General features: G+C 37.8%; 1 protein-coding gene across 2 annotated transcripts in view; it reads right to left on the reverse strand.

The window, feature by feature from the left end:
- The window catches only part of HECW2 (HECT, C2 and WW domain containing E3 ubiquitin protein ligase 2), a 172,852-nt gene that overhangs the window by 26,902 nt on the left and 120,374 nt on the right, over positions 1-25,576 (reverse strand). For both annotated transcript variants that reach the window (XM_075028037.1, XM_075028038.1), the window contains 9 exons: positions 23,588-23,738; positions 23,123-23,226; positions 19,530-19,654; positions 17,849-18,034; positions 12,804-12,938; positions 9,868-9,970; positions 8,752-8,848; positions 4,505-4,588; positions 758-867 (listed from right to left, as the gene is read on the reverse strand). In XM_075028037.1, coding sequence (XP_074884138.1) covers positions 758-867; positions 4,505-4,588; positions 8,752-8,848; positions 9,868-9,970; positions 12,804-12,938; positions 17,849-18,034; positions 19,530-19,654; positions 23,123-23,226; positions 23,588-23,738 — 1,095 coding nt within the window. The remainder of the gene's footprint in view (positions 1-757; positions 868-4,504; positions 4,589-8,751; positions 8,849-9,867; positions 9,971-12,803; positions 12,939-17,848; positions 18,035-19,529; positions 19,655-23,122; positions 23,227-23,587; positions 23,739-25,576) is intronic.

Here is a 25,576-nt window from a genome sequence, read left to right on the forward strand (position 1 = left end):
TTACATAAAATTGTCACTCGTTGCCCCACAGCCCCATTAACACTAGCATTTTAATGTACAGTTATTACAGCTCCTATTTTTAATTCTCTAGACATCAGGATCCTGGCATAAGCAGTCACTTAGTTGTTCCACATCAGTGAAAACCAAGTTTGCATGTTTTACAAGTCAGAACAAAATCACAACCTCTCAAGCTGTAATACACCAATCTTTTCTACCAGCAAAATATCTTGTGAGCCCAAGGCAAAGGTTCAAGTTTGACAGTCAAATGCAATCATGCTTGGTAACTTTGCTCAAAAATAGGACTAAATCTTTGTTGTTGCTGGAGCAACAGAACTTGGATCTTCAGAAAGGTGGAAAGTCATTACATGCAGCATAATGTAAACTAAATTATGGGACTAGCTCTACTGCAGGGTCCTACAGATACCATCATAATGAAAGTACTGCAGTGACAAGCTCACTGACCACTCAGAATGTGCTTCAGCTCATGTAACTTTATCCATTTAAAAGCTGGGAACCACAAAGGGGAATAGGTTGTAGTTTCCAAACAGTAGTTTCTTGGCTTTAGGCTGCCATGGATTTCAATTTGGAAAGCAGACAAAAAATTATAGTCAAACAAATTTTCTGTTGTTTTTGTTCTCTGACTTCTGGGAAGGCAGCAGGAATGCACTACTGACTTTACTGATCTGGAACTGGTCCTTAGCAAGTATGAGATATGGTTTCATATAGCCCCTGCAGAAGCTGCGCCTGAGCAACTTACCTGGAGAGTTCTGAGGAGAAGACACTGGCGAGCCTCTTGGGGACTGGCAATAACTAGGATGAAGTAAGGCATGTGGCGGCACATATGACATTATCTCCTCCTCAAACAAGCTGGTAAAAAGGACCAAAGAAGAAATAACATGCTTATCTGAATGAATGGCTTTTTTCATTTTCTAGGAATAAATCCTAGTTTTTAAACCCACTTCCTTTGGTAGTCACTTGCCTATTTCTACTATGCCACTTAGAGTGCTACAAAATATTCTATTGCCATTCCCTCAATCAGATCTTGAAAGTACTGGAAAGACTAATTACTACTTTTATGGGACATCATTATACCTAATGTGGTATGTTTTCAAGGTTAAAATATAGTTAATCAGCCTTTAATTTTTTTTTTTTTTTTTTTTTAACTTGTGTTCTCATTACAAAGGGGTCAATAACCTTAGTCACACTTTCATGGAAAAAGATCTGCAAAACTGCACAAAGACCAGGAACAGAGACAAACAGAGACAAACATTCTAAGCCTCCAGGATTAAGAATCACATCTGAACTTGTTGAGTGTATTAAATAGTAAGCTTGTTGGCATAAGTTACTTCTTTATTTTATCTTTAATGCTAACACTGTTGCTGAAACGGGTATCACATCTAGTCTGTTCAGGTTGAGTTATTTCATGCCTCATCTATTATTGCTACACAACTTTTAAGAGAAAAACAATAAACATTTTGCAGCCTAATCACTGCATCTGTGTACATACAGTCTGTACGTGTATTAAAATTTCAGTCTTTTCCCAAATTTGACACAAGCAAATCCAAAAAGAGACAGAGTATCTAATACCAGAATGGATCTGATATCAAGGCCTATGTTGGATGTTAAACACAACACAGATAAGAATAAACTGTTGAGATAAGTAAAAATTCTTTTAAAAAAACGCAATACAGAAAGAATCACATGCCAATCTTTTACTAGAGAGTTCAGCCAATGAAAGCAATGTTCAAATAAAAGATGTTTCTTACTATGTTCACTGAACAAATACCTAGAAAATTTTTTTGCATGAGATTTTTTTTTGAATGGGTATTTTCTGGAAGGTCTTTTTACACTCATGACCGTGTGCTGTTTTCCTCTAAGTTACATTTTGATGCTGAAAATATGATAAAATATAAACCACTATTTCAATCTTGGATTAAATTAAGAGTTGAAATGATGATATCTATTGTACACCAAACAACATGCTTAGAAGAAGAAACTGAAAATTATTTTCTCCTTAACATCTGAAGCATATGTCCTGGTTTCAGCTGGGATAGAGTTAACTGTCTTCCTAGTAGCTGCAGTGCTATGTTCTGAGTTCAGTATGTGAAGAATGTTGATAACACTGATGTTTTCAGTTGTTGCTCAGTAGTGTTTAGACTGTAGTCAAGGATTTTTCAGCTTCTCATGCCCAGCCAGGGCACCTGACCCAAACTGGCCAACGGTGTATTCCATACCATGTGACAACCCATCTAATTTAGGAACTGGGAAGGGGTGGGGGGGCAGGGAATCGCCGCTCGGGGACTGGCTGGGTGTTGGTCGGCGGGTGGTGAGCAATTGCCCTGTGCATCATTTGTACATTTCAATCCTTTTATTACTACTGTTGTCATTTTATTAGTGTTATCATTATCATTATTAGTTTCTTCTTTTCTGTTCTATTAAACCGTTCTTATCTCAACCCACGAGTTTTACTTCTTGTCCCGATTTTCTCCCCCATCCCACTGGATGGGGGGGAGTGAGTGAGCGGCTGCGTGGTGCTTAGTTGCTGGCTGGGGTTAAACCACGACAGCATAATATAATGCTATTCTTAGAGTATTTTTAAAAATGTACCTCCTTCAGTCCCTAAACACATAGGGGTTAGTTGGTTTGGTTTTAGTTAGTTGCAACTTAATATTTACTGAAGCATGTGAAAAAATGTACCGTGTTCCCAAGCAATAAAAATATCAGAAATAGCGATTCCACCCAGTTATTTATAACATCTCAGAGTGCTTTACAGGACAATTATATCATTCCCCCCCAACTGAAGAAACAGAGGCATAGAAATGGGTACAGTCTTCCCCAATGTCATCCAACCAGCCATGCTAGATACAGAAACCAGGTGTCCTGAGCACCAGGATGACTAAGTTGTCATGATTAGAGTGCAGTTTTTTCAGAGTTTCATAGAGAAGGGTCATGATGACACCCTGCTAGAAGATACTGTTAAATGTAAAAATCCACCAAAACTAAAAAATGGTAAGAAAAGAAATTTCATTAGCTCAGTACACCACTACTTTAACTTTGATTTTACACCAGTTATTTACTCACAATAAGCTCACAATAACTCAGTCCAGTCTTGAGGTTTAACATCCAACATTAAGAAACTAATGCATGCATAGATAACATTTTATCAATAATATGTCCTTGGGGCAATAGTACTATTAGATTATTAATAAAAGGGAAGAAAATCCTCAAGCAACATTTTTCAGTCAGATATTTTTGGGGGCAAAAAAGTAGATTAAGAGAAATAAAATCTGAAGAATATGATAAAATTATTCTAGGCAGGCAGTGGCTACTACTTTTCTCTTAAAAATTAGTTATACTGATTATTGTTTTTCTACAAAATAAAGATTGCAATCAAAACTTTAAATTTGCTTTATATACATTTATATTCTTTATATATATATATATGTGGATATATAAATAACAATTATTTGCAGTCTTAACTGTTAACAGAACACTAGAGGGAACAAAACCCAGTCAAAAAGCAATGATAAAATCATTCATGCAATCTTTATTTAAAACCAAATAGCCGAAGCCAGATTTTTCTACGCAAAATCTGTCATCTCCATGCATTATATACCAAACCAAAAATCTTAAAAGGTTTTTTAAGAAGCAATATTCACATTTCAAAAAACCTTTAGCATGGCTTTAAAATGAGATCTTTTTTTATAGCTGTAATTAATTCAGAGATTTAGGGACCAGAGAGGATTATCATTATGCAACCTGACCTCAAAATACTACTACTAATGCCAATCCTATTTCACTAGATTAAATTTTAAATGTACTCATGAATTTCTTGATGCACTTTTACAATGGATGAGAATATAGCATCAAGATACAAGGGTTTATTTCTAGCAAAAAATCTGCCTGATTTTTTGAGTTAATTGCTTAAATAAAAAAATATTAAAGAAGCAGCTTCCCATTTCTTGAACTCTGTGATAGTATTTCCTTTATTAAAGGGGACAATGCTTGACAGCATAGTGAAGAGGCAGCAAGACATTAAGTAATAAAAAAACATCTCAAGTATAAATGTTCACAAATAGGGACTTTCCAAACCACAGAACTAAACAGATGCATTCTTAAAGAAGCAGAATGCACATTCTTGCAGAGAGGTCTAAACTGTACCACCTATCTAAATGTCAGAGCTGGATGCGACAGGACAATAAAAGATGGTCTGGGCAAACCCATGTAAATCACAAGCACAGCGCTCTTGCACCTGCCCTTCCTCAGACAGAATATCACACTTCCTCACTCCTATGAGAAAATGTGACCTCCAACTACCACCTAGAAACTGAACATGATGAAAATAAAAAATCCGACCCGTTACTTGTAGCTCTCCCAGCTGCAAGTCCAAGTACTGGAAGGGGAAATGATTAGCTCACTAAATCAGCACACACTACCCTTTGAAAGGCTCCTCAGCAGCTGCCATAGCGTATTCCATATGTGCACTGAAAGCAGCAGTGCCTACCTGAGTAACATGACAAGGTCTGCATCACTGGATAAACGCACCAACCCAGGTGTTCCCTCTGTCCGAATGAACTGGATCTTCTCCCTGTGTATGCAAAAAAAGACTTCCAAAATATTTTTTGCAAATAAGGCTCCAATGTACACCACAGCAACAAGAAAAAGTACAGAGTATATCATAAAAACCTCTGGGTTATGTTTCTGTATTTCAGAAACCATTTTTTTCCCTGCCACACCATGTCCATGTGAGCAGCAAAATATTACAACCAAGAAACTAATTTGTTCTGAGGAATGATTCTCCTGTTGCCCTCATCTCTTCAATGCTCAGGCTGCTTCAGGTAGTACAGCCATCTAACCAGTAAAAAAAAATAAAATTAAAAAATCAGTCCTTCAAGTTCATGCCAGCTGTGTCCCTGAATTCAAAGTAGGAGGCTGAGCCCTGTGGGAGGACATTACTATTCTGAAAGTGAACTGTTTAAGAGGTACTGTCTTTTTTTGAACCTTTGTACAAATGCAAGCCACACATCACAATGCACACTTGCTGGGTTTTCGCACCATACTGCATTTAAGAGATCTTCCAGAAAAACCCTTGTACTATTTCTCCCCCTCTGTCTCACTCAAGCACACACCCTTCCTCCCAGACCCAGTTTGGTCACTATTGTGGAATCTATGCATCCTAAACTCTGAGCATGGTAGCACACAGATTTTTAGGATCTATATTAAATATAAATCCTTGGCTGATTCCTGTTCTTTTCCTCTGTAGAGTTTTTTCCTGCATGCTAAAATAGAAGTACATCCCTTTTATTTTCTGTCAGTACAAGGTATATGATGGTACTGTAAAGATAAATTCTAATTTGGCCTTACTCTTCAGGAAGAAAAGAAAACAAAAACCAAACCCATGTAGTAAAAACTGTCCCAATTCCAAAGGAGAAACCCCCCAAACAAACAGAAAAGTAAAGAACTCCCCACAAGAACAGTAGCATTGGCTCAGCTTAGAGCTCCATCTACCCCACTGTCCTACTACCAACAGTGACAAGGAGGTCAAAAACGATCCATGCAATCGGCACTGTAACAAGGCTGCTGGCAGCTACACACAGTTTAAGCTGCACTATGAATTTCTGAAACACATCATTTCATGCACAGCAGTTTCAGCAAAATGATCAAAACAAATTTTGGATCAAACCACATTTCTTGCCATCCATCTCTAAAATCATGGTGCATAAAGACCTCAAACAGTGGACCCAACGCACATTCCCTGGTAATTTGCACTACATTTACAGCATATTCACGGGTGAAAAAGGGGCGCGACCAGGCTGCGCCCAGAGCCCCCCAGTCCCTGCTTGCCAGGGTGGCAGCTGTGGCTGTAGCAGGAGTGTGTAATTCAATGTTTCTCTATGAAGAGAGGTACTGAAAGTCATGCACTTGCTTTGTCAACGCTGTGGCTGCAGCCAGTCAAGACTCAGAGCTCAGCTTGGAAGCCCCACAGCTCCACTAGCAGGGCGCCAAGCCAAAGCTAACGTGCGCTGCGCACTGGAGAGGATGGCCCTAGAGTGCCCAGGGCAGGGACATCTGGACACTTGGAGCGCCTACTCCAATTTACATCAGTGCCCAAATGGCAAGGTTTGAGGAAAGAAATGGTGGATTACAAAATATATCTTAGCATTTAGTTGGCAGCAACACCAGGAACAAGAAGGATGTTTTCTGGGTTAACTAACGTATGCAGCCCTCCAAATTAATGCAGTCCATGACTTCTCAGGAGTTGTGATTTCAATGATAGCTTTTTAAATATAAGCTTTTTACCTTCTGTTAAGATATAAATTATGTTTAATATCTAATAAATGCCTTTGCCTGAAGCCTTTTACATTATTTAACAGCCTCTCAGTTTTATCTGTGGTGGCTTGGAATGAGATTTGATCCTGGCTACATGCTTAATAATAGTATGATAAGTACAATGTTCTCACTCCACCACAAAACCTCTGAACAACAATTTTCTACCTGTAGTATACTTTCATTGTATATTTTAATGGACCCTCAACTTCTTATCACATCTCAATTTTTTTTAGGAATGAGAAATTACTTTAGACAGAAAATGTAAGAAATCTTTTCAAATTCTCTGTCCTCTTCCACTGGACAAATACTGATCTTCCTCCTCACCTATGTAATAATAATAGTAATAATATTTTGTATCATCATTCTACTTCAATTGCACTGAGGTTCTCAGAGAAATAGATTTCAGACAGTTGTACTAATCACTACACTAAAAAAAAATGACAAAGAATTCACAGTGTGGAATTTCACTTAGGTCTTAATTCATCAAGTGTTACAGTAATGTCATTGGAGTTGCTTAGTCTCACAATGTGTCAAACAGACATGGATTCCAGTAACTTGCTAAATCAGGGTCTTAAAAGACTAAACAGGAAAAATGAAACTGGGATCTTTATAAAAATATAAGAAATGTTACTGAAACATCAGCTCTAGAAGAATAAAGGAGAGGTATAATGGAAGATACTTTACCTTAATCAAATATACTAACTTCAAAAACTGAGACTAGAATGGAACCATTCGGCTTAACAGAAAGGCTTCTCTGACCAATCCTAGTTAACGTAAAATAAAACTATGTTCATTAAAAACCTCAGTCATTTTGCTAAAGCAGGTTAGACATATATCTTCAGTCTATTCATGAAATAAGCATACAAAAGGATATATAGTCTCAAGTAAATGAGGAGTTACAGAAACCAGTATCTTTTATCCTTTGATCTTCCATTTTCAATCTGAAAACCATCTTTTCTTGAGAAGAGCTCAGCTTGTGGCAAATTATGATTCTGTAATTGGGAAGCAAGGTTCTACAAGAAGCAGAATCTGATAATACCAACAAGTCTTTTGAACAGTCTGAACTCTATCAAAAAAACCACAAAACGCATGAAGAAAATAACACTCTGATTGCTATCAGAGCAAAGAAAGCCAAGCACCATGGGGAAAGGAAAAAGGAATAACAAAACTACTAATAATCAGAAATTGTTTGTATACTATTTCCCAACAGATTAGTTTGCTCACATTTCAAACCAAGCCTGGTGAGACAAACTTGCCTGTAGCAATACGGATGCAATACAGGAACTGTTTTGACAGGCTGAGAACTGTAGATTTTTATTTTCCTCCTTTTCTCTGTATTTTCTAGAGAATGTGTATTCTGCTAGTACATCATTTCAGGTTTGTCAGCCGGGATTTATTTAGAGGGTAAAACAAATCATTAACACAGAAGCCTCATCACAAAACTTGTTAGAACACAATGCTTTGGGAAACTGTGAAACAGGGCAGCTTGTTGAATTTCTGGAACTTGCACGACATGGAGGGAAAGGGATCAATAAGTAACACTATGAGAATGGAAAAAAAATGAAAAACAGTGCTGGCTGCTACGCTAGCCAGTGTGGATAGGTATCTGGAACACAGAGCACTGCATTGGCAGCTCTTTGCACAGGACAGACTGCAACCATCAAACCAGCATTTTTTAAATTTAGTGTCCAAGGAAGAATACAGTCATTTGAGTCCTAGTCACTAATATCCGAGCTGTTAGTTATTCCATCGTTTATGCCCAAGTACATGAATTAAAGCATCTTTGTGCGGGATACACTTAAAGAGGGATCTTGTCACTCTCTGAATTTCACTTTTTATCCTTCCTAAGCATACGAGGGAGTTATAACAACCATATAACAATCAAAGATCATCCTTCATCAGATCTCACTGGACTATGCAAAAACCTGTAGACACCCATTTTGTAAATTTTGGAGAAACACTAAAAATTTTGATTGATATAAGATTACCTCCAAGGTGATTAGGTCAGGACAGCCTTTTGGTAAATGTGCATTGAGAAGATAAAGACATAATCAAATGCCATTCTGCCTCACGCTCCCAGCTGTACACATACTCAAATGAATGGGCACATTTGCCGTGCCATGCAGCTGTCTTGGCACATTTTGAAGACATCAGCAAATCTCTTATGCCAGTTGTTCCAAATATTTCCTTGCAGGCACCTTTATTTGGTAATAACACATTACCTCTGTTCTCCTAAACCTTATTTCAGGGAGTTACATAGAAATACAATAAAGAACTATTTCCCACAGCTTTATGAATATGTTTGAATAGGCCAAAAGTCTACAATCTGTTACGTTCCACTGCTAATTTTAATGAAAGGAACTAATTCTAATTAGCATTTTGTATTGAAATGGGAATAGCAAAGTTCACTAATTTTACTACCTGAGTGAATGATTCCTGGTAAGATCTGGTTGACGCTCTTGTAGAATTTCAAAGATATTGGGCTGCCGCAAAAATGCAACTATCTTGTCGTTGTAAGCTGAAAACATCAACAAAAATATGCTGAAACAAGCAGATACTAAAAGACAGGACTGCATTCCTTCTGAGTTTTGAACAATAATGACAGCAGACTTCATGTTCACAGTTTTAAGTTTAGCAATATTGTGTTAATACTTCTTCATGTAAGGCTACCGATTCTACTATCATTTAGGGAACACGCTTCTTGATTATGAACCAAATCTCATTGCGACACGTCCTTCCCACTGTTAACAGCTCAAATTTTGTTAGCAATTTCCATTATATTTTATCACTCACACTCTTAGCTAAGGTCAAACTAGAATATTCATTGCTAGAATAAAATTACAGGGACCTTGGTTTTCACTGCACTGAAACCCATTCTCAAACATTAAACACGCACTGGAAACAGCCATACCAAATCCTCACTAATTGCTGAGCCTGCAGCGTATGCACACCGTGTCCACGGCAAGGGGAAGGATTTAAATTAGCAGAGATTTTCAAGTAAACATGCCACAGTACAAAGAGCCAGTTACAGTCAATCGGATTAATTTATCTTGATTTAGCACAATGTGACAGCTGTTAGATTCAATAAGCTAAATTCTGTTCTTGGTGGCACAGAAGTCAGTAACTTTGTGTGTATGTAACTGAGAACAAAAATTAAGCTAATGACTAATTCCAAGCTGATTAACACTTTGTGGAATGCTGCCAAAATAGATCCTCAGAAGTTGTACAAAAATCACTTGGAATACATGGAGTCCAATTAGGACACAACTTGGTTCACTGCCTTCAACTCTTCCTGTCACCACACAGAGTAAGCGAGCTAGGATGGTAGAAGTTTCACATCGGTTATTTGGTTCTGCACAGATAGACTTCTCAGTACTACTCCTGCAGGTTGCAACTGAACAACTGAGAAATGTTGATGGACAGAACAAATGATAACTTCCACCCACTCCAACCAAATGAGAAACCCAGCAGTGCACACTAACATGACACACTCAGTCACAGAGAACTTCTCTGAAAAGAGGCTGTATGCTGACATACCCACTGGAACCACATCCTGGTACTGAGCTCTGCTGACGGTATTAAATGTGCTAGACGGTCTTGGCAAAACTGGTGGTCCTGAATGACGGGAATCCTCTCCAACCTGAAAACATGCAAGTCACACAATGACTGTCTCTATGCCAGCATATACATTCGGGTACATAAGCATGAGAACTCATATGACTTAAAACTAAGCATGTAAGTAAATGCTTTGCTTGATCACTATACTCAGTAAGTGTAGCAGGAATCAGCTGTGTTGTATGACAGTTATTAGTAAAACATTATTTAGTATACTGTGCCTATTAATACCAAGAATCAAAACTGATTGAAAGTTTATGGCTATTTTAAAATAATAGTCCCATTCTGAAAAGGGACTAAAAAATTCAAACTGGGATTCCTTCAGAGGGTCTTTTGTACTTCATAGACATCTTTAACCATATCAAAGGTTCTGAAAATCAAATTCTGCTCCTTCATTAGCACCTCTATTACCTCTGTGTCTGAATGGAATTTCATTAAATTTGAACTGGAAACAATTTTGTGGCTGAAGCAGGAGGATAAAGAAGCAAGTTCACATTCAGGCAAGGCAAATGAGTCCAAAACTGGCAAAAATGTTTCCTACAATCGTCCAGTAAAACTGTTCTGATTTTTTTGTGTTCACCTTCTGGGATTAAAAAATGTTGCATATGAACATTTTTCAGGGTAGAACCACAATGTAAAATTGTTCCTGGTAGTATCTGTGATGTCAGGGCAACTTCTGCAGTCGTTTGTGTGCTGAGGCTTCAGTCATTTCTATGGTATCAGTATTTTGTATTTTATCTATACAAATCATTTTGTTCAACCTCTTTTTCATCCTGCTGAACCTTTATATTTACTTCTCAGTTCCTCTGCCTACATGTAATGGTTAGCATTTGAACTACACTTCCAAGCTTCAGAGATTTCCAAAACATCTTAACTGCAAAAGATCAGAGAGCTATAAAGGTTGTTTATAAACCCAGGCTCTGAAATCACGAAGAAGCAAAAGTCCTGAGGTATCTCCCAAGATCTTTGTGCTCTCTGATAATACTCTCTCAGAAAAGTGAAAAATTATTTCCTGTAGGCACTGTGCTGGAAAAGGAATGCCATTATTATCAGCTCCAGTTTCATGCTGCAGTTCAGCTTTAGCTAAAAAGGCACTCCTTACACTGGTAAATGTTTGCTTTAGAGCATCTCCTTGTAAAAACGGGGTCAGTGGCTTCAAAACAATAAAGTTCATGGCAAAACAAATCCAAAGAAAGTATTTTGAGAATTTTTTTCATTAAGTATTCACCTTTTGCAATAATGTACAGTTCCTTGCAATGGTTTAAATGCAATTATTTAAAAATAGGAAAAATAGCTGCAAATATGCAATACATAAGTCATAAGCGCAGAAGAAAAAAGTGGTGTTCAGATTCATACATATGCATAGAAATGAACATCATTACATCATTAATCCCAGAATAAGAATACTGTGTTGAATTGCTATGTTTGAAATTCCTATCTGGAATTATACTTCAATTCAAGTTACAATTGTAACAATATCAAGGAAATACTTCTACAGTTACATGTAGAAACACGGTTTAAGGAATTTCATGTATCTAGAAGGAGTGGAAAATTTTGAGAGGTAATCAGCCCTGTTTATATGCAATATGATGACTTCCTGGAGGAAAAACTACACTTATTTTGCAGTATTGACAACTTCAGCAGCATGGTTGACATGAATCTCTCTGTTTTAAGTGCAGAGCTTCTGAATGCTGCTTATAGATAATTTCAGTGTGTATTTCGTAAAGTTAAGGAAAAAATTATTTCTGCTCTGTTATAAATCAATCACAACAGAAATACTTGCTTCACCCTATCAAAGACCTAAATAGCTATATGAAGACACTTCTAGCTTCCTTGCCTGCTGTAAGACATCGTTGCCTACATCACATCACCAAATTGACGGAAAATGCTATTTAAAACTACTTGTAAAATATACCTTACATTGGGGGTGGAAAGTATCATGGGTGACTAAACCATGTTCAGACAGGATATGACAAGATACGCAGCCAGTGGTATGGCACTCGCTGCAGCTCAGCGGAAGTCCTGCTAAAGAAGTGGCAGAGAAGATTCATACTTGCTCTGAAACAGACCTCTGGCAGAACTTCATCTGCCGCAAGACTGAGCTATAAAAAGGTTAAATCAGAGCATTTCTCTCACCATTCTAAATTGTATTACCTTTAATTGCTGGCATGGAATAGCCCTCCCCTGAGAAGACAACTTACAGATAACAGTATGGAGGTTAAATAAAGTACAACTGAAGTCTAACTCATTGTACATACACTTGTTCACAACTAAAAAAGAAGTTACAACAACACTATGGAGACTGACAGTGAAAATGGTCCACAGTGACGTATGAACAAAATAGTGTTTTCCATGTATTTATTTAGAAAGTAGAGATGAAATACATATGCAAATGTATACAACAATCTGATAAGCCTACATGTGGTAAGATTTTTTTTATACTTACTCAGAAAGTTGCACATCTAGATGTATATACAACACATGCACTTTTTCCCCCCCTCTTATTTGCAGAGTATATCAACGTACTTGGTAGACACCATGCTAGACAACAATACACATATTTTGACAGCAAAAAACAGGATATAGATACTGGTAATCTGTAATCAGATGCTCTTCTGTCGTTAAATGGGGTTACTGCAAATTAAAAGTAAGAGAAACTCATGTCTGATGTTTTTCCTCTGAAATCATGCATTTCAAAAGCAACAATGGCTAGCAAATAAAACCATAGATCTTTACGGATGAGTACCATACGCTTACAGAAGAATCATGCTCCTCACAACATGGAATTCTGAACGGAGGATGAAAGAGGATGATCTTAAAAACCCACTGGTTCCCAAAGAGAAGGGGCAGATCCTTACCTCACCAGCGCTGTGGCTGCGTTGTCTAGTTAAGTGCTGCCGATGGACTAACGCACTAGTGGGCCGGCTACTCTGCAAGGGAAGCCGGGGGTCAATGAACGTTGTTGTGCGGGAATTGTGGTCAACAAAGAAAGCCTAGAGAAGGAGAAAGAAGAAAGAATCTATAGCCAATACTTTTTTTTTTTTAGCATGCCTGAGGTTAATGTCTGTTCAGGATCTAGGTTTCGTTTGCTGATGTGAGGCTTGGAAAATCTTCCTCACATTTCTGTAGCTTGCATTTCCCTTCAGCAGAAGAGGGATAACAGTTTTCCATCTCACTGAAGGGATGAATTCTTTAATGCCTTACCTCATTCCTGTCTATAAAGCCCTTTGAAATTCTCATCTGACAAGCATCAGAATTAGGAAGCTTTGTTATGATTGTCAAGAAGAGAAGACTTAAGTCTTTAATAAAAGTAATCCTGGTGTATTCTCCCTTTCATTTCCTTATAAGCATCTGAAAAGATGTCATTAAATGGCAAAACCATTCCCTTTTGTGAACTATTTACCATATAATTATGAACACAATTGGGTGTATCTATGTCAAGTGTATGATTGCATCCTGTGATGAACTATGATTACAGGCCAACAGGCATTTTTGTCATCCTCCTGATAGAATTATTCTAAGTTCGCTAACCTTAAAAACAAACAAACAAAAAAAAAACAACAAACAAAACCAAAAATAAAGGTCAGTCAGGAGCACAAAGATGATGGCAACAAAAACATTTAAACCAGGCAACCATTGAGAACTACCACATACTGGCCAGTCAGCCATTTGCTGAAAGCAAGGTCACAGGAGCATGTATCCTGGAAAATGCAAACCTCCTACAAATCTGTCCAATTTGAATCAAAAATGTTTCTAAGCCGTGAAATTTAAACTTTTTCCAGTGTTCGTGTTGCACTTGGAAACCAGCACTGTTCTATTTCAACACACTTCGCTTTTTTTCAGTCACAATGCTGGAAACACGTGGAAGTGGCAAAAAAAGATCCTGGTTTTGAGCAGGAGAGTTACAGGAAAGTGACATCTGGTTTGAGGAATCAAAGAATCTGGACCAGCAAAGAGGTGGTCGGGGACTGCGGGAGCCATTTCTATGTTTGGATACCAGTGAGGTACTTTGACCACAATTTCATAAACAATTCAGTCCTGCAGTGTCAGCGAAAGAAACATTCTCATCTTCCCCCACCCTGACCACTTGTTTCATCCCTTGCGCACCCTTCCTGCCTTGTGCTGGCACAAGTGTTTGTGTAGCCACACAGTGAACCCAGCTGGGGAGCTGGTCCAGGCTAAAATTACTCTCTGTTTGTCCCTTTCCTCTAACCTCAGTCAGCCCACCAGGGACGAGAGGAGAGCAGAGCTGGCTCTTTTGACAGCAACACCAGCTTATAGTATTCATGAATCATTGTTTCAGGCTGCTTGGTATAGCCAGACCAGGGAAAATGCAATTCTTCTGACTGCTGCGAAGGTAGGTAGACAAACCAGTGTGTCAGGCTATACAGCAACTAAATACCTTTATGGATTGTGGTGGGAGAAAACGCTCATACTTCTATTTCCCAAGGAAGGAGAAGCATATGGAGGGACACCAAAGTTGCAAAACCTAAGAAATGCTCCAGAAGAGGGCAGCAAGCCTCCTACAGCACTAACCACGATTGCCTGTACCTGTAACCTGTGCCTACAAGCAAGGAATCACATTACCTCAACAGTAAGGAAGAACTCTGTTTTGATCATCTGACATAGTTACAGATACGCAAGTGAAACTGACTGTTCCACGATTCAAAAACCATAAAGTGTATTCAAAAATGCAGTTTTAATTGCAATGTTTGAGCCTGATGCAGGACTTGTTCACCATGACAAATAATGATGCCAACTGCAGTGCAAGTATACAGATTAGAGAATATGAAACCAGTGGGAAAGCAGAATGAAAGCCACTGTGAAATTTCAGGTTTGGGCCTGGAAAACGACTGGAAGAGGCTGTTGGAACATATCCAGGCTTTGTGAAAATTTTGCTCTTGATTGATAGGTTTATTTCACTTACTAGCAAGTGGTTGGTATAGGGTTTTTTTAATGTCCCTCTATCTACTATTATATCTAGAAGCACTTTCATCAAAACAAAGGTTGATTTCATTAAGTCAACATTATACTGTAAAATCACTTAGAAAAAAAAGGTACTGATTCAATATAGGAGAAAGTGCTACCCAGAGTTGTGCTACACAGTTCTTTGAGTTAATGCAATCTAACATTGCATGTAGTGTTCTTTAGCATTACATTTAAATAAACAACTCAGTTTAAACACTAAGTTAAAGACAATCACGTCTTACTAAATATGAATGCTTGCAGGCCAGCTAGTAGCAGCCTACTTTAAAATAAAGCATAAATTACTACTTTGAAGCATCAGTGAAGATAATCATTGGAGCTTCAAGGCCTTGGGCTAATCTGGACATTGGCACACAGCTCAAAATACAGCGTGGCTCACAGTCGCCTTTCAAAAAAATTCCTCTCATAACTCCTGTCTAGCTATAATCCATAAATCTATGATGTTTGAAGAGACTGACATAAGATGGGTAGTGCCAAAACTACATTTAGCCCATTAAACACAGATAGTTGCCCAAGTTATTCTTCCAATTAAAGTCTATGAAGCTTGCTAAAATACCTTTTCTTCGTATTGAAGACATTAGTAATCAATTACAACGGATTCTTTCATTGTGGAAAGAAAAACCAAAAATGTCCTACAATAACTTATTATGTATTTGTACATCTTGCAGAGATCTAATTTAAAAGTATATACATTTGCATCTGGCTTTAAAATATGAACATGTGCTTACACATATTGCACAAATGCACTGGGGTGCTTATCTGTATAATACATGTGTGTATGCATGTGTATGCAGCAATGCAAAATTTCAAAGTTATCAGACAGAATTCAGCTCAAGGACCTATCTAGCTTATATGATGCGTCCTGCTACCACCTTTTTCAATGGTCTTCTGCCTCCCTGTGGTCAGTGGCTGATGAAGATTCATCTGTAACGCCAATGAGAAACAACATCCTAGTTACCTTTTAGGGAGACCTGCATGCCAAATGGATTTTATCTTCTGTAGGGGATACATGGAGGAGTCAAAGAGTAGTGGGCAACTGGGCTTTGCTGTGCAGCTCTGAAGGGAGTTCAGAGGTAAGCAGTCCCCAGCTGACCTTGGAGGACAGCCTGCAAAGTGGACAAGCAACCAGGACCGCACTGGCATTGGGGAGTAAAAACTCTACCGCTCAGCACTGTGTAAGGGTCAGAACGACCACCGTGCCTTGTGAGCAAGAGCACCAAGATTCTTACTATGATATACTTGGAAAAATACATACTCTTCCCATCTCAGCAGGGGAGAGTAGCCAGCGAAAGAAAATATATATTGTGGCATGGCTAATTTCTACTTGCTTCTCTTTAGCTTTATACTTTAATAAAGGCAGGTCCAGTTTCAGTTTGGTCTCATCAAGCACTGGTCTCACCATGTACTGGCCATCATCTCTCTTGAGTGCTGAATAGGCTTTTCTACTGCCCACAAGTGCTACTTGTGAAAAGGCAATTCAACATAATGAAAATGAACAATACTGAGCCTAATTCAAAGTGAAGAAATCCCAGTGGGGATTTATTCAGTGCTTCCTCTCGTTGATTAATGTTGTGGAAGCATCACTGTTACCAAATACTACATCAGAAATCCAAAGGTCTAGTTCTCTCTATGGAGTGCCTATTAAAGTCAATTGAAAATTGCTGTATTCTTCAGGAGAAAACTGGCCTCTGAAGAACTGAACAGAAAAACAATGACTTAAAACAGGAAAAAGAGTGAGACACGCAAAGACCTAAGTTAGTATAATTGCACATTCCTAATTGTTTTTCTAATGAAAAAACACAGTGCTTTCCAGAGTTGTTAAAGCCAAGAAGAAAACAACCCTCAAGCACTTTTTCTACCCTTCAGTTTAGCATCTGCCTGTAATCTTCTCAAGCATCAAGATCATTATTTATATGGACACTCACAGCTAACTGTACCAAGACGGATAAACGTAAGAACTGAGAAGCTTAATATGCCTAGAGTCCTAATTAGGACTTCTCACATGAACTGATAGCCTTATCACTTCCTCACATACTAATCATAGCCTATTTTTAACCCTCCTATCTTCCACAAAGAAAATCATATTCTAGATAGTGAAGATACACTAGTATAAAGTTACATTAAAATTGTGCTACTACTATAAAAATGTCTATTCTTTGATTTTAAAATATTTTGTTAGAAATTGAAAAGTGATATCTGTTTTGAAAAGCAGTAAGACTTGCAACCATTCAAGATCCCTATTAATGAAACCTATGATACACAATTTCTTTCCTGTTAACGAATACATAACCAACAGAGTGACCATCCCCAGAGCTATCCCAGTCTTAAGTGCACCCATTTTATCTCAGAAACTGATGAACACTGGACCCACTTAGCATTTGGGTAGAGGACTCACCTAGAAAACGATTAGCTATTAAAGAAAAAAAATGCAAATAATGCACACTAAGGAATCCCATTCAAGACTCTGAGGTTGAAGAAGGGGAGGGGGGAGGGAAGCCCTAAGGAAAAGCTTGACAGTTAAACAAGAAAAAACTAATACAAATGGTTCAACAATAAGTAAATAAAATTCAGTAATAATAAAGTAACTTTACACCTAAATTATCTTATGAGTACACATTCAAAACTCCAAAGAACTTCACTGAACAACTTATATTTACACAGTAGATAATTCTTTTCAAAAGAAGTTTTAAACATCCAAGGGAATCTAAGCAACTTCTTTCATTGTAAAAAGGCTACTGATTTTTTAGCACAGATGAGAAATTCCAATCTTCTTTTGGCAAAAGCAGGAGAAAAGGATGTGCACCTTTTACAGTTGGAGAACTACGTGCACTTACACTCATTAAGAGCAACCAACTGAGTCCTGACATCGCAACATCCGCTATCAAGCACTCAAAAGAGCCACATGTGCATTAGTTACCTTGCCCTGATGGTCATGTTTCATCTCCCAACCTCTCGGCAGCTCCAGCTGTTTGTTAGCAAACATGTTGAGGAAGCCCACCAAATCACGATTATGCTGGTAACGTTCAAAATGGTGGGTGTCCCGCCGGACTTTGGTGATCATGTGCTTCAAACACGTGTTATTTGTAAACATGCGGTAGGCACTCTGAGAAATAAATAACAAAAGGAAATGTTTTTAAAAAATAAAATTTCTTCTTACTACAAAAGACAACATTTACACTGTAAATAAATCATCTAATCATCTATAAAACCTTAAAAATTATCTCCAACTAGGCCACAATGGTATGCAAAAAATGGTCCTCTTTCTGAGGTTTTGTGATAAGAGTTTGATGTTTCTTACTTTGCTTGAGATATACAAAATTTCATAATCGACTCACTTCAGCAGTGTGAAGTATATTACAGATTCCATTTACCACACTTGTCCCTGGAACTGTGAAGAATTCTATAACATTAAAATTGCTTTAAAAGTAAAGATTTCACAGATATTTTCCAGTTTCTGGAATAATGAGTCAAATGCAGCCATAGAATACAGCAATAAAGCTGGTAAAGTTTTCTGCAGGACAGAGATACATAAGCTTGTAGAACTTGTCACAAATCTACATAAATATTGTTTCCACCTATTGATTTTTCAAAAATACCCTATCATTGCATGTCCATGTGTAATTTATGTAATAAAATTGAAATAAGAAAGTAAAAGGAGAGCACCGAAAAAGAGGGAAAAATTTAAATAAAAGGGCTAAAATAAGCAGTTAACGCCCTTCCCTCCAAAAAAAAAACAGCAAACCAGAAACCAGGTCATTCTCTCAGGATTAGCAATAAACAGAAGCCAAGACATAGGCCCTCCTATTGCACTGTACTGCTGCCTAAATCACTCTATGCCCCTACACCTCTACTCTCTGGCCAGAGGTCTTCTCTACCTCTGTCCTATTTCATATATTCAAGATAAAGCTGTGCAAGCTAAGCAGAATTATTCAGATACAGACAAGCATATATATATCTCTCTCAAAACCAAACTAACACTGACCAGTAATTGAAAAAACACTGAATTATTAACAGGGGTACTTGCAGACAATAAATTATTCATTCCATTACTTCTGTTTACACTATACATCCCATTACACAAAGGAAAAGAAACACTGGAGAAAAAAAAACTATATAAGAAGCAGCACTGAAGAACAGGCAAAACAGAAAAGGAAAATATATATTAAGATGCTTTTTTCTTCAGTGTGACCTCTAATATATTTTGATATAAACCAGGCAATCTGGGCGAAACAAATCATCCCATAAGCTGCAAAGTTATCTTAAAAAATAAGCACCATTTTTGTATTCAGAATTGTCTCTCACCCTCTGCAAAGCACAATAAGAAAGCTATTGCTTTGATAAACAAATGAGTTTTGTATCATAAGAAAGATGAAGAACTGAGTTAAAGAATAAAAACTGTAGAAGCTATAATGCCAACTAGGACAACTCTGATGCCCACCAATTGCAAGGAATGATGATGAGTGTGTGCATTTATCCAGCCTCTCTATGTATTACCAATATCTTTGCATCAAACACTGAGCAGTATCTCTGTACACAAGACAACTATACTTATAAGCACGTATTTATGAAAGTCTTTCAGCTGTAGATGCTATACTCACAGGGTTAGAATGCAGCACTGTAAAGAACTCTGGGCTGATAAGGAATTTCACAGGGGGAGACTGGAGCAATAAAGTAAGTCTGGATCTGGAGGTAGAGTGAGGCAGCACATTCTCTCTTCGAAAATCTAACAGCAAAGTGAATGACAAAGACTTCCAGTAATAATCATTACCAAAACATCACTGCAAACAATATCGATCTGAATCACACAAGCAAGAAAAGCACTAGGTATACAATTATTTCATATTTATTAAGTATTCTCCACGTAAGTGTACCTGAATTTCTTCTAACATAGCACTGAAGTTCCTGAAAATATCACAATTTTAGTTTAGTAAGTTTTACTTGTTGCTTTTGGTGAACAATCACTACCAAAAAAAAAAAATCATGTCCAATTATTTGGGTTACCAAACATGTGCCTGTGTATAAGGTGCAAGAAGGTCCCTGTGGCAAGCCTACATTGCTATACTGTAGCTGTATACAGATAAGTTATTTTTTAAATGCTAACTAATGGATATAAAAGTCATTGTACACTTAAAAATGTTTCATTCCTCCTTTAAAAAAACCACAATAAATCATTGCCATTAACACCCAATCCTGATACTGTATTTAAGCAGCTTATGTAAGAAACAGGTTGCCAAGGAAGTACCTTTCAAGTTTCAACTTTCAGTAAACATTTGGGTCTTCTCTAGCAACTTCGAGAAGTGCACTGATTTTTCAACAGTACCAGGAACTGAAAATACATTACGAATGGTATTTGCTACACTGTTAGAACTATTCGCCCCAATTATCTCTGAAAATCAACAGGACATTTGGATGCGTATTTTAATGTAAATGAAAAATTGCCAATTCAGATTGGGTCTGCAGTGATTTTACTCTAAAATGTATGCCATCTTCTACATTTCACAGTTTGTTTCTTTTGCATATTGCAGTATTTGCACACTTCCTTGTCAAATGAACATTAATCATGTAGAACACAGCTACCATGGAGATAAAAGAACATAACCCAGTGGCAGAGAAAGGAGAAGAGAGGCAGCGAATGAGACTCTAAACTGAGGGAAAAATAAGAAGAAATTGGAAAAAGAACAAAGATGGAGTAAAATTGTAAATGTGGATGGGTAAACATTATGGAAAATAAAGATGTTCATTCTAAGCATTACAGGAAACCAGAAAACAGAAGGATAATAAGTAAAGGAAAAGTAAATGAACAAGAGGATTTTTAGAGACAGTTCTTAAACAATAGACCCCAAGCCCTCCCACATGTGGCATGTCTATGGAGCAACAGCAGTATAGCAAGAAGACCCCTGAAGCTATCCCTGAATACTTGGGCTGGGAGTGTCTTCCAGGCATGCACTGCGGTTGCATGTCAACTCTGTATTGGTACAAAACTTGGGTGTACACCAGTCACTTATCACACCCTGGAAGATGTTGTGACATGCTGCAGATAGGTCCACTGTCATAGTCTGGGCAAATCTAGAAACCAGAACAGGTCACCAGGTGGGTTTTTCTTGCAGTTTAGAAGCTTATGAATTTGATTTATGAAAAGCTTATTCAGCTGAACTTGCTGATTAGGGTTTAGCCTGAATTTGCTTTAAACCTATTTGTTTACAGCACAACAAACCATCTAGCTCCACATGCACGTGCACAAAGATAGAAAAGGAAAAGGCTACAGCGGAAGTAAAGAAAAAAATATAAATGGAGCACTTGGCTAAATCACAAGTTCTACAATACTTGAAACTCAAGAAAGGGTGGCATTGCTTGGGTATTAGATTAATTTAGGAAGGAGTATCAAGAAGAATAACAAGAGCATCTAGAGACAAAGCCAAAGCACATAATAACACACAACTATGCAAGTAACTGGATGGGTAACAAACTGTATAAATGTATTAGTAAATTAGTAGTAGGAAGATGACCAAGAAGAGAACTGCCTAGCAAGAGGAAAAACTGGTAATAATGCTTAGAGCTCATTAAAAAGGACCTTTCCTTCTGTCCTCGTTGAAAAAGTTAACACCAACCAGAAGAACTAAAAAACAGGAGAAGAAAGAGAACTTTCTTCTTAGGCTAGAATAATTAAAGAGCAGGTCAAAGACTGGTGCAAATCAGAGGTTTTCAAACCCTTTGGGCTTGATGAAGTGTATTCTAACACACTTGGAAAACTTGATGAAGCAATCTCTGAGACACTGGTGGTTATTTCAGAGGTATGAAGGAATTCTCAGAAGAAAAGGAATAAAATATTATATCAATTTTTAAGAACAGGTGAAAAAGGATGAAGGAAACATAGATGACTTGACATTTTCTGTTCTCAGACACATGAATTGTCAAACTACTTAAAGCAATGAGAAGACAACAAGGTAGAGAAACACCCAGGATTTCTGAAGAAACTAAGGAAGTTATTTTCTACTACTCGAGTGGTGTAAAGGCCACATATTTTGATGTTAATAAGGCCTTTAATACTGTTTACATGATACTCTCAGAATCATGTTGGGGAGAAAAGTACCTGAAAGAGCTGAAACCAACTGGAGAGGGGTATGCAGCAGTTTGCAAAAATGTACTGAAGAGCAGTTATGATTTATGTCAAACAAAAAGAGTACGTTATTTCTATTAATGGCTGGATAGGGAGGACAGAACTTGCTACAACTAGGAGATGCTGCAGTACTTGGGCAGCAGGATGGAAAAGATTCAAAACCACAGTGACACATTAGAAATGTGCAGACCTGTGTGCAGGTAGGAAAAATCAACTGCACAAACGCCAGGTGAAAAACAGAAATCTGTGCCAAAGATCTGCACATAAAGGTCTGGACACGATTTTAGCAGATCTAAGACTGAACACTGGCAGTTATTGTCAAATTATAAGACTAAAAGTAGTAATTATGCAGGAATGTACAAGGAGTGTTGTACATATGACATGTGACATTTCCGCAATCCCTTCAGTACAGCAGAGTCATAGCTTTATTTCATTTTCTGAAATATTTCTCAGGAGCTTCAGGCCAGCTGAAGACAATCCTGAGGAGGCTAACAAAATAATTGGAGACCTGAAAACAGAGGCCATGAGGAAAGACTAAGAAATAACAGATTTAAGAATGTAAGTGAAACGACACGAGTAGACTGTCTAAAAAAAGTTGCAGAATGTCCATCAACTGGAGAACATGTTATAAGAACACATGAGATGGCATTTGCCAAGTATGGTTCAGGTACAGCTCATCCTATGTATCTTCAGCTCGGAGATTAAGCGAATGACTGCCCAAAGTCCTTTCTAGTCCTGTATTCTACCATTTCAAAGTGCAGTAGCAGATTCAAAATATTTGTAACCCAGACCACAAAATGTTATACTTTTTCACTGCAAATGTCCTGCCTTTATTTTTACCCAGTCAGGTACTGACAGAAAAATGCTCTGAATCTCACATCCATCTCTTCAGTGTATTGAAGACGCTGAGCCATAATCTTCAAAAACTAGACAGCAATGAAAACAAATGGTTTCATTTTCACCCAGAATTTCAGGGGCAGAAGTTAGGTTCTGCCTCATGTCACTCTCATTAAATCATCTATGAGATGAGTGCTCCCTTTTGAGAGGGGAAAAAAAAAATTCTTTTTTTGTAACCTGCGTTAGAATGGTGAAAGTCAGTTTCTTCTCCAGCTCCATCCACAGCATTTGTATGCTCTTCAGGCCTGTCATTAGTCATTGTTCTTCGGATGCTCTGGTACCTAGGGTTAGAAAACTGGTCTTTATATAGAGTATATAATCCAATTCTGCCTCCAAGGGAGCTTGCCTGCCTTTTCTGCCATGTAGGTTAATATACATTGACCTCTAATTTCTGCATTAATAGCCTTCTGAATTTCTGAAAACCATTATCAGATATTTTTTTTTAGCCACGTAGCTCATGAACACAGGTAGAATACGAAAGCCTTGGAAGCCCACATGCAAATTAAAAGGGACAGCCACATAAAAATAAATATAGATGGCCAGCTGTGGTAGCAACTGTGACCCTCTCTTCATACTCAATCTCACAATGGTGAATGCAGTTTTCCAAGCACACAATTCATGAACAACAAGGCTATTTCTTACCGTCGATTCAGCTGTTCCATTTGCTGTATGGAATTTGACCTCTGGAGAATCTGTGGAGCTGGGGGGGCTGTAGGTCGCTGCCATGTTGTTGTCCTGTTCACGTGGTCCACATAAAAAATCCGTCCATGGCTGTCAATTCGAGCCTCCCAGTCTAAGTAGCAATAAAATACTGTGAACTATGGAGGGCTTGGGGTTTGTTTGTTATTTCTTTATTTTAGCTCTGTGACTTTTATAACTAAATCTATTGTTTCAAGTTTCTATTTCTCTTTTACAGGATGACTTCAGCACAGACCTTTCTTAATGAAGGGTTAAGAGACATGGTTTTTCCCTATTTTATCCCATAAACCAAACTCCTCACTATAGGTAAGGTTCTGTGGAATCAATATCTAATAATTTCTATTCCCTTCTCTATTCTATTTCCCACTAATCAGTAATTGTCCCAGGAAAAAAAAAAAAAATCAGGATACTTAGTCTAATTCTCTTGGCCTGAAGCAATTCAAGGTCCACTCTCTGAGGCCTATTCCAGTGCAAAAGGCCAATGGGTAAGTACCAAAAACCTTGCAAAGCTTGACACCTGTCATTGTTTTTCCCCAGCTAATGGTAACAGTAATAAAATAGATGCCAGTGCTCTTCCTGGGTTTACATGGACCTACGTTGAAGGTAAGCAGACCTGCCAGAAAAGATGGAAAATTGTAACAATAAAACTCCTTCATATACTAAATGCACGTTCCAGAACTGTAGTTTATGCAAATATCAGCAAATTCAACTTCTTGTGCAAGCGGTAACTATAAAGCTGTCCACTGGCTTTGCAACACAAGCTACAGACAGTGTTAGAAGTCTAGACCACAGAGACACCCCAGGACAGCAGAGATGAAGGCATTCGGGCCTTTCCCCAACCACATCTGGCTTCTCAGTGCTCAGCAGAAACCAGGTGCATCACAACACCTAGGCCTCAGTTCATAAGCTTTTGGGGTGAGAAACACTGTCTGCCTAATAACTGCTTATAAAATGAGCAAGATACCAAGACATTGATCACGGCTGGGGGGCCACATAATAATAATAAAAAAATTAGTATATTTTATATACAGAAACAGACATGACTGATTCTTGGACACTAGCAACTGCAGAAAACTTGCAAACCATTTAGCACATCAGTTGAAAAACAGTCTTGGAGAGCCCAGAAGGTTTCTAGAAGAGACCTTCTATATTGCAAGTCTAGGTGAAAACCACCAGTCACGGCAGTAACATTTTAAAAAACACTGGCAAGCAACCAATCCTAAATGACCACTGCTCCCCGAGGAAAGAGGGCATAAAAATGTCTTGACAGCAGAGAAGGAGAACTGAATTCTACTGTATTTAATACTGACAGCCTTAAAACCTCAGGCTTTGTTACTGTATGTGTACTATGACTTCTGTCAACTCTTGGCTGCCTCCAAGTGGCTTGCTGCATTACACTGTAGGGCCTGAGTTGACTCACAAAGAGGGAAGAAAGGCAGGTTTTGAGATAAACTCAGTGTGTCATCTCCGCACGACAGCTGTATATTTTAGCTGGCCACAATGCAAATTACTCTTCTATCTTTACAATGCACAATCAATACAGCCTATTAGTGTTTAAAGCATTTCTAGTGTGAACAAGAGCTATGTAGGAAAGCAAGTTCAGAGGAAGAAAAGAAAAAGCAGCACAATAGGATAGGAATAAACAGAACCATTTAAGGAACAAATTTCAATTCCAGAAGAAAAAATTTAAAACTTTCCATTATACTGTAAATTTACAATACAAGTTTAAAAATAAACAAAATTGCATCAATGCTAAGCTTATGGCATAATAACTGTATTTGCTATCAGAAATATAACACAATTGAAAGTTATTTTAAAAAAATTCATTTATATCTCATAAATGCAAACTGAAACATTTCAACATTCTCTGAAAAACATTTCCATTTTTTAAAAAGAAAAATATGATTGAAACAGATGTTCCCATGCGAAGGT

Source organism: Buteo buteo, chromosome 5 (assembly GCF_964188355.1).
Source record: "Buteo buteo chromosome 5, bButBut1.hap1.1, whole genome shotgun sequence".
In the NCBI taxonomy this organism is placed as follows: domain Eukaryota; kingdom Metazoa; phylum Chordata; class Aves; order Accipitriformes; family Accipitridae; genus Buteo; species Buteo buteo.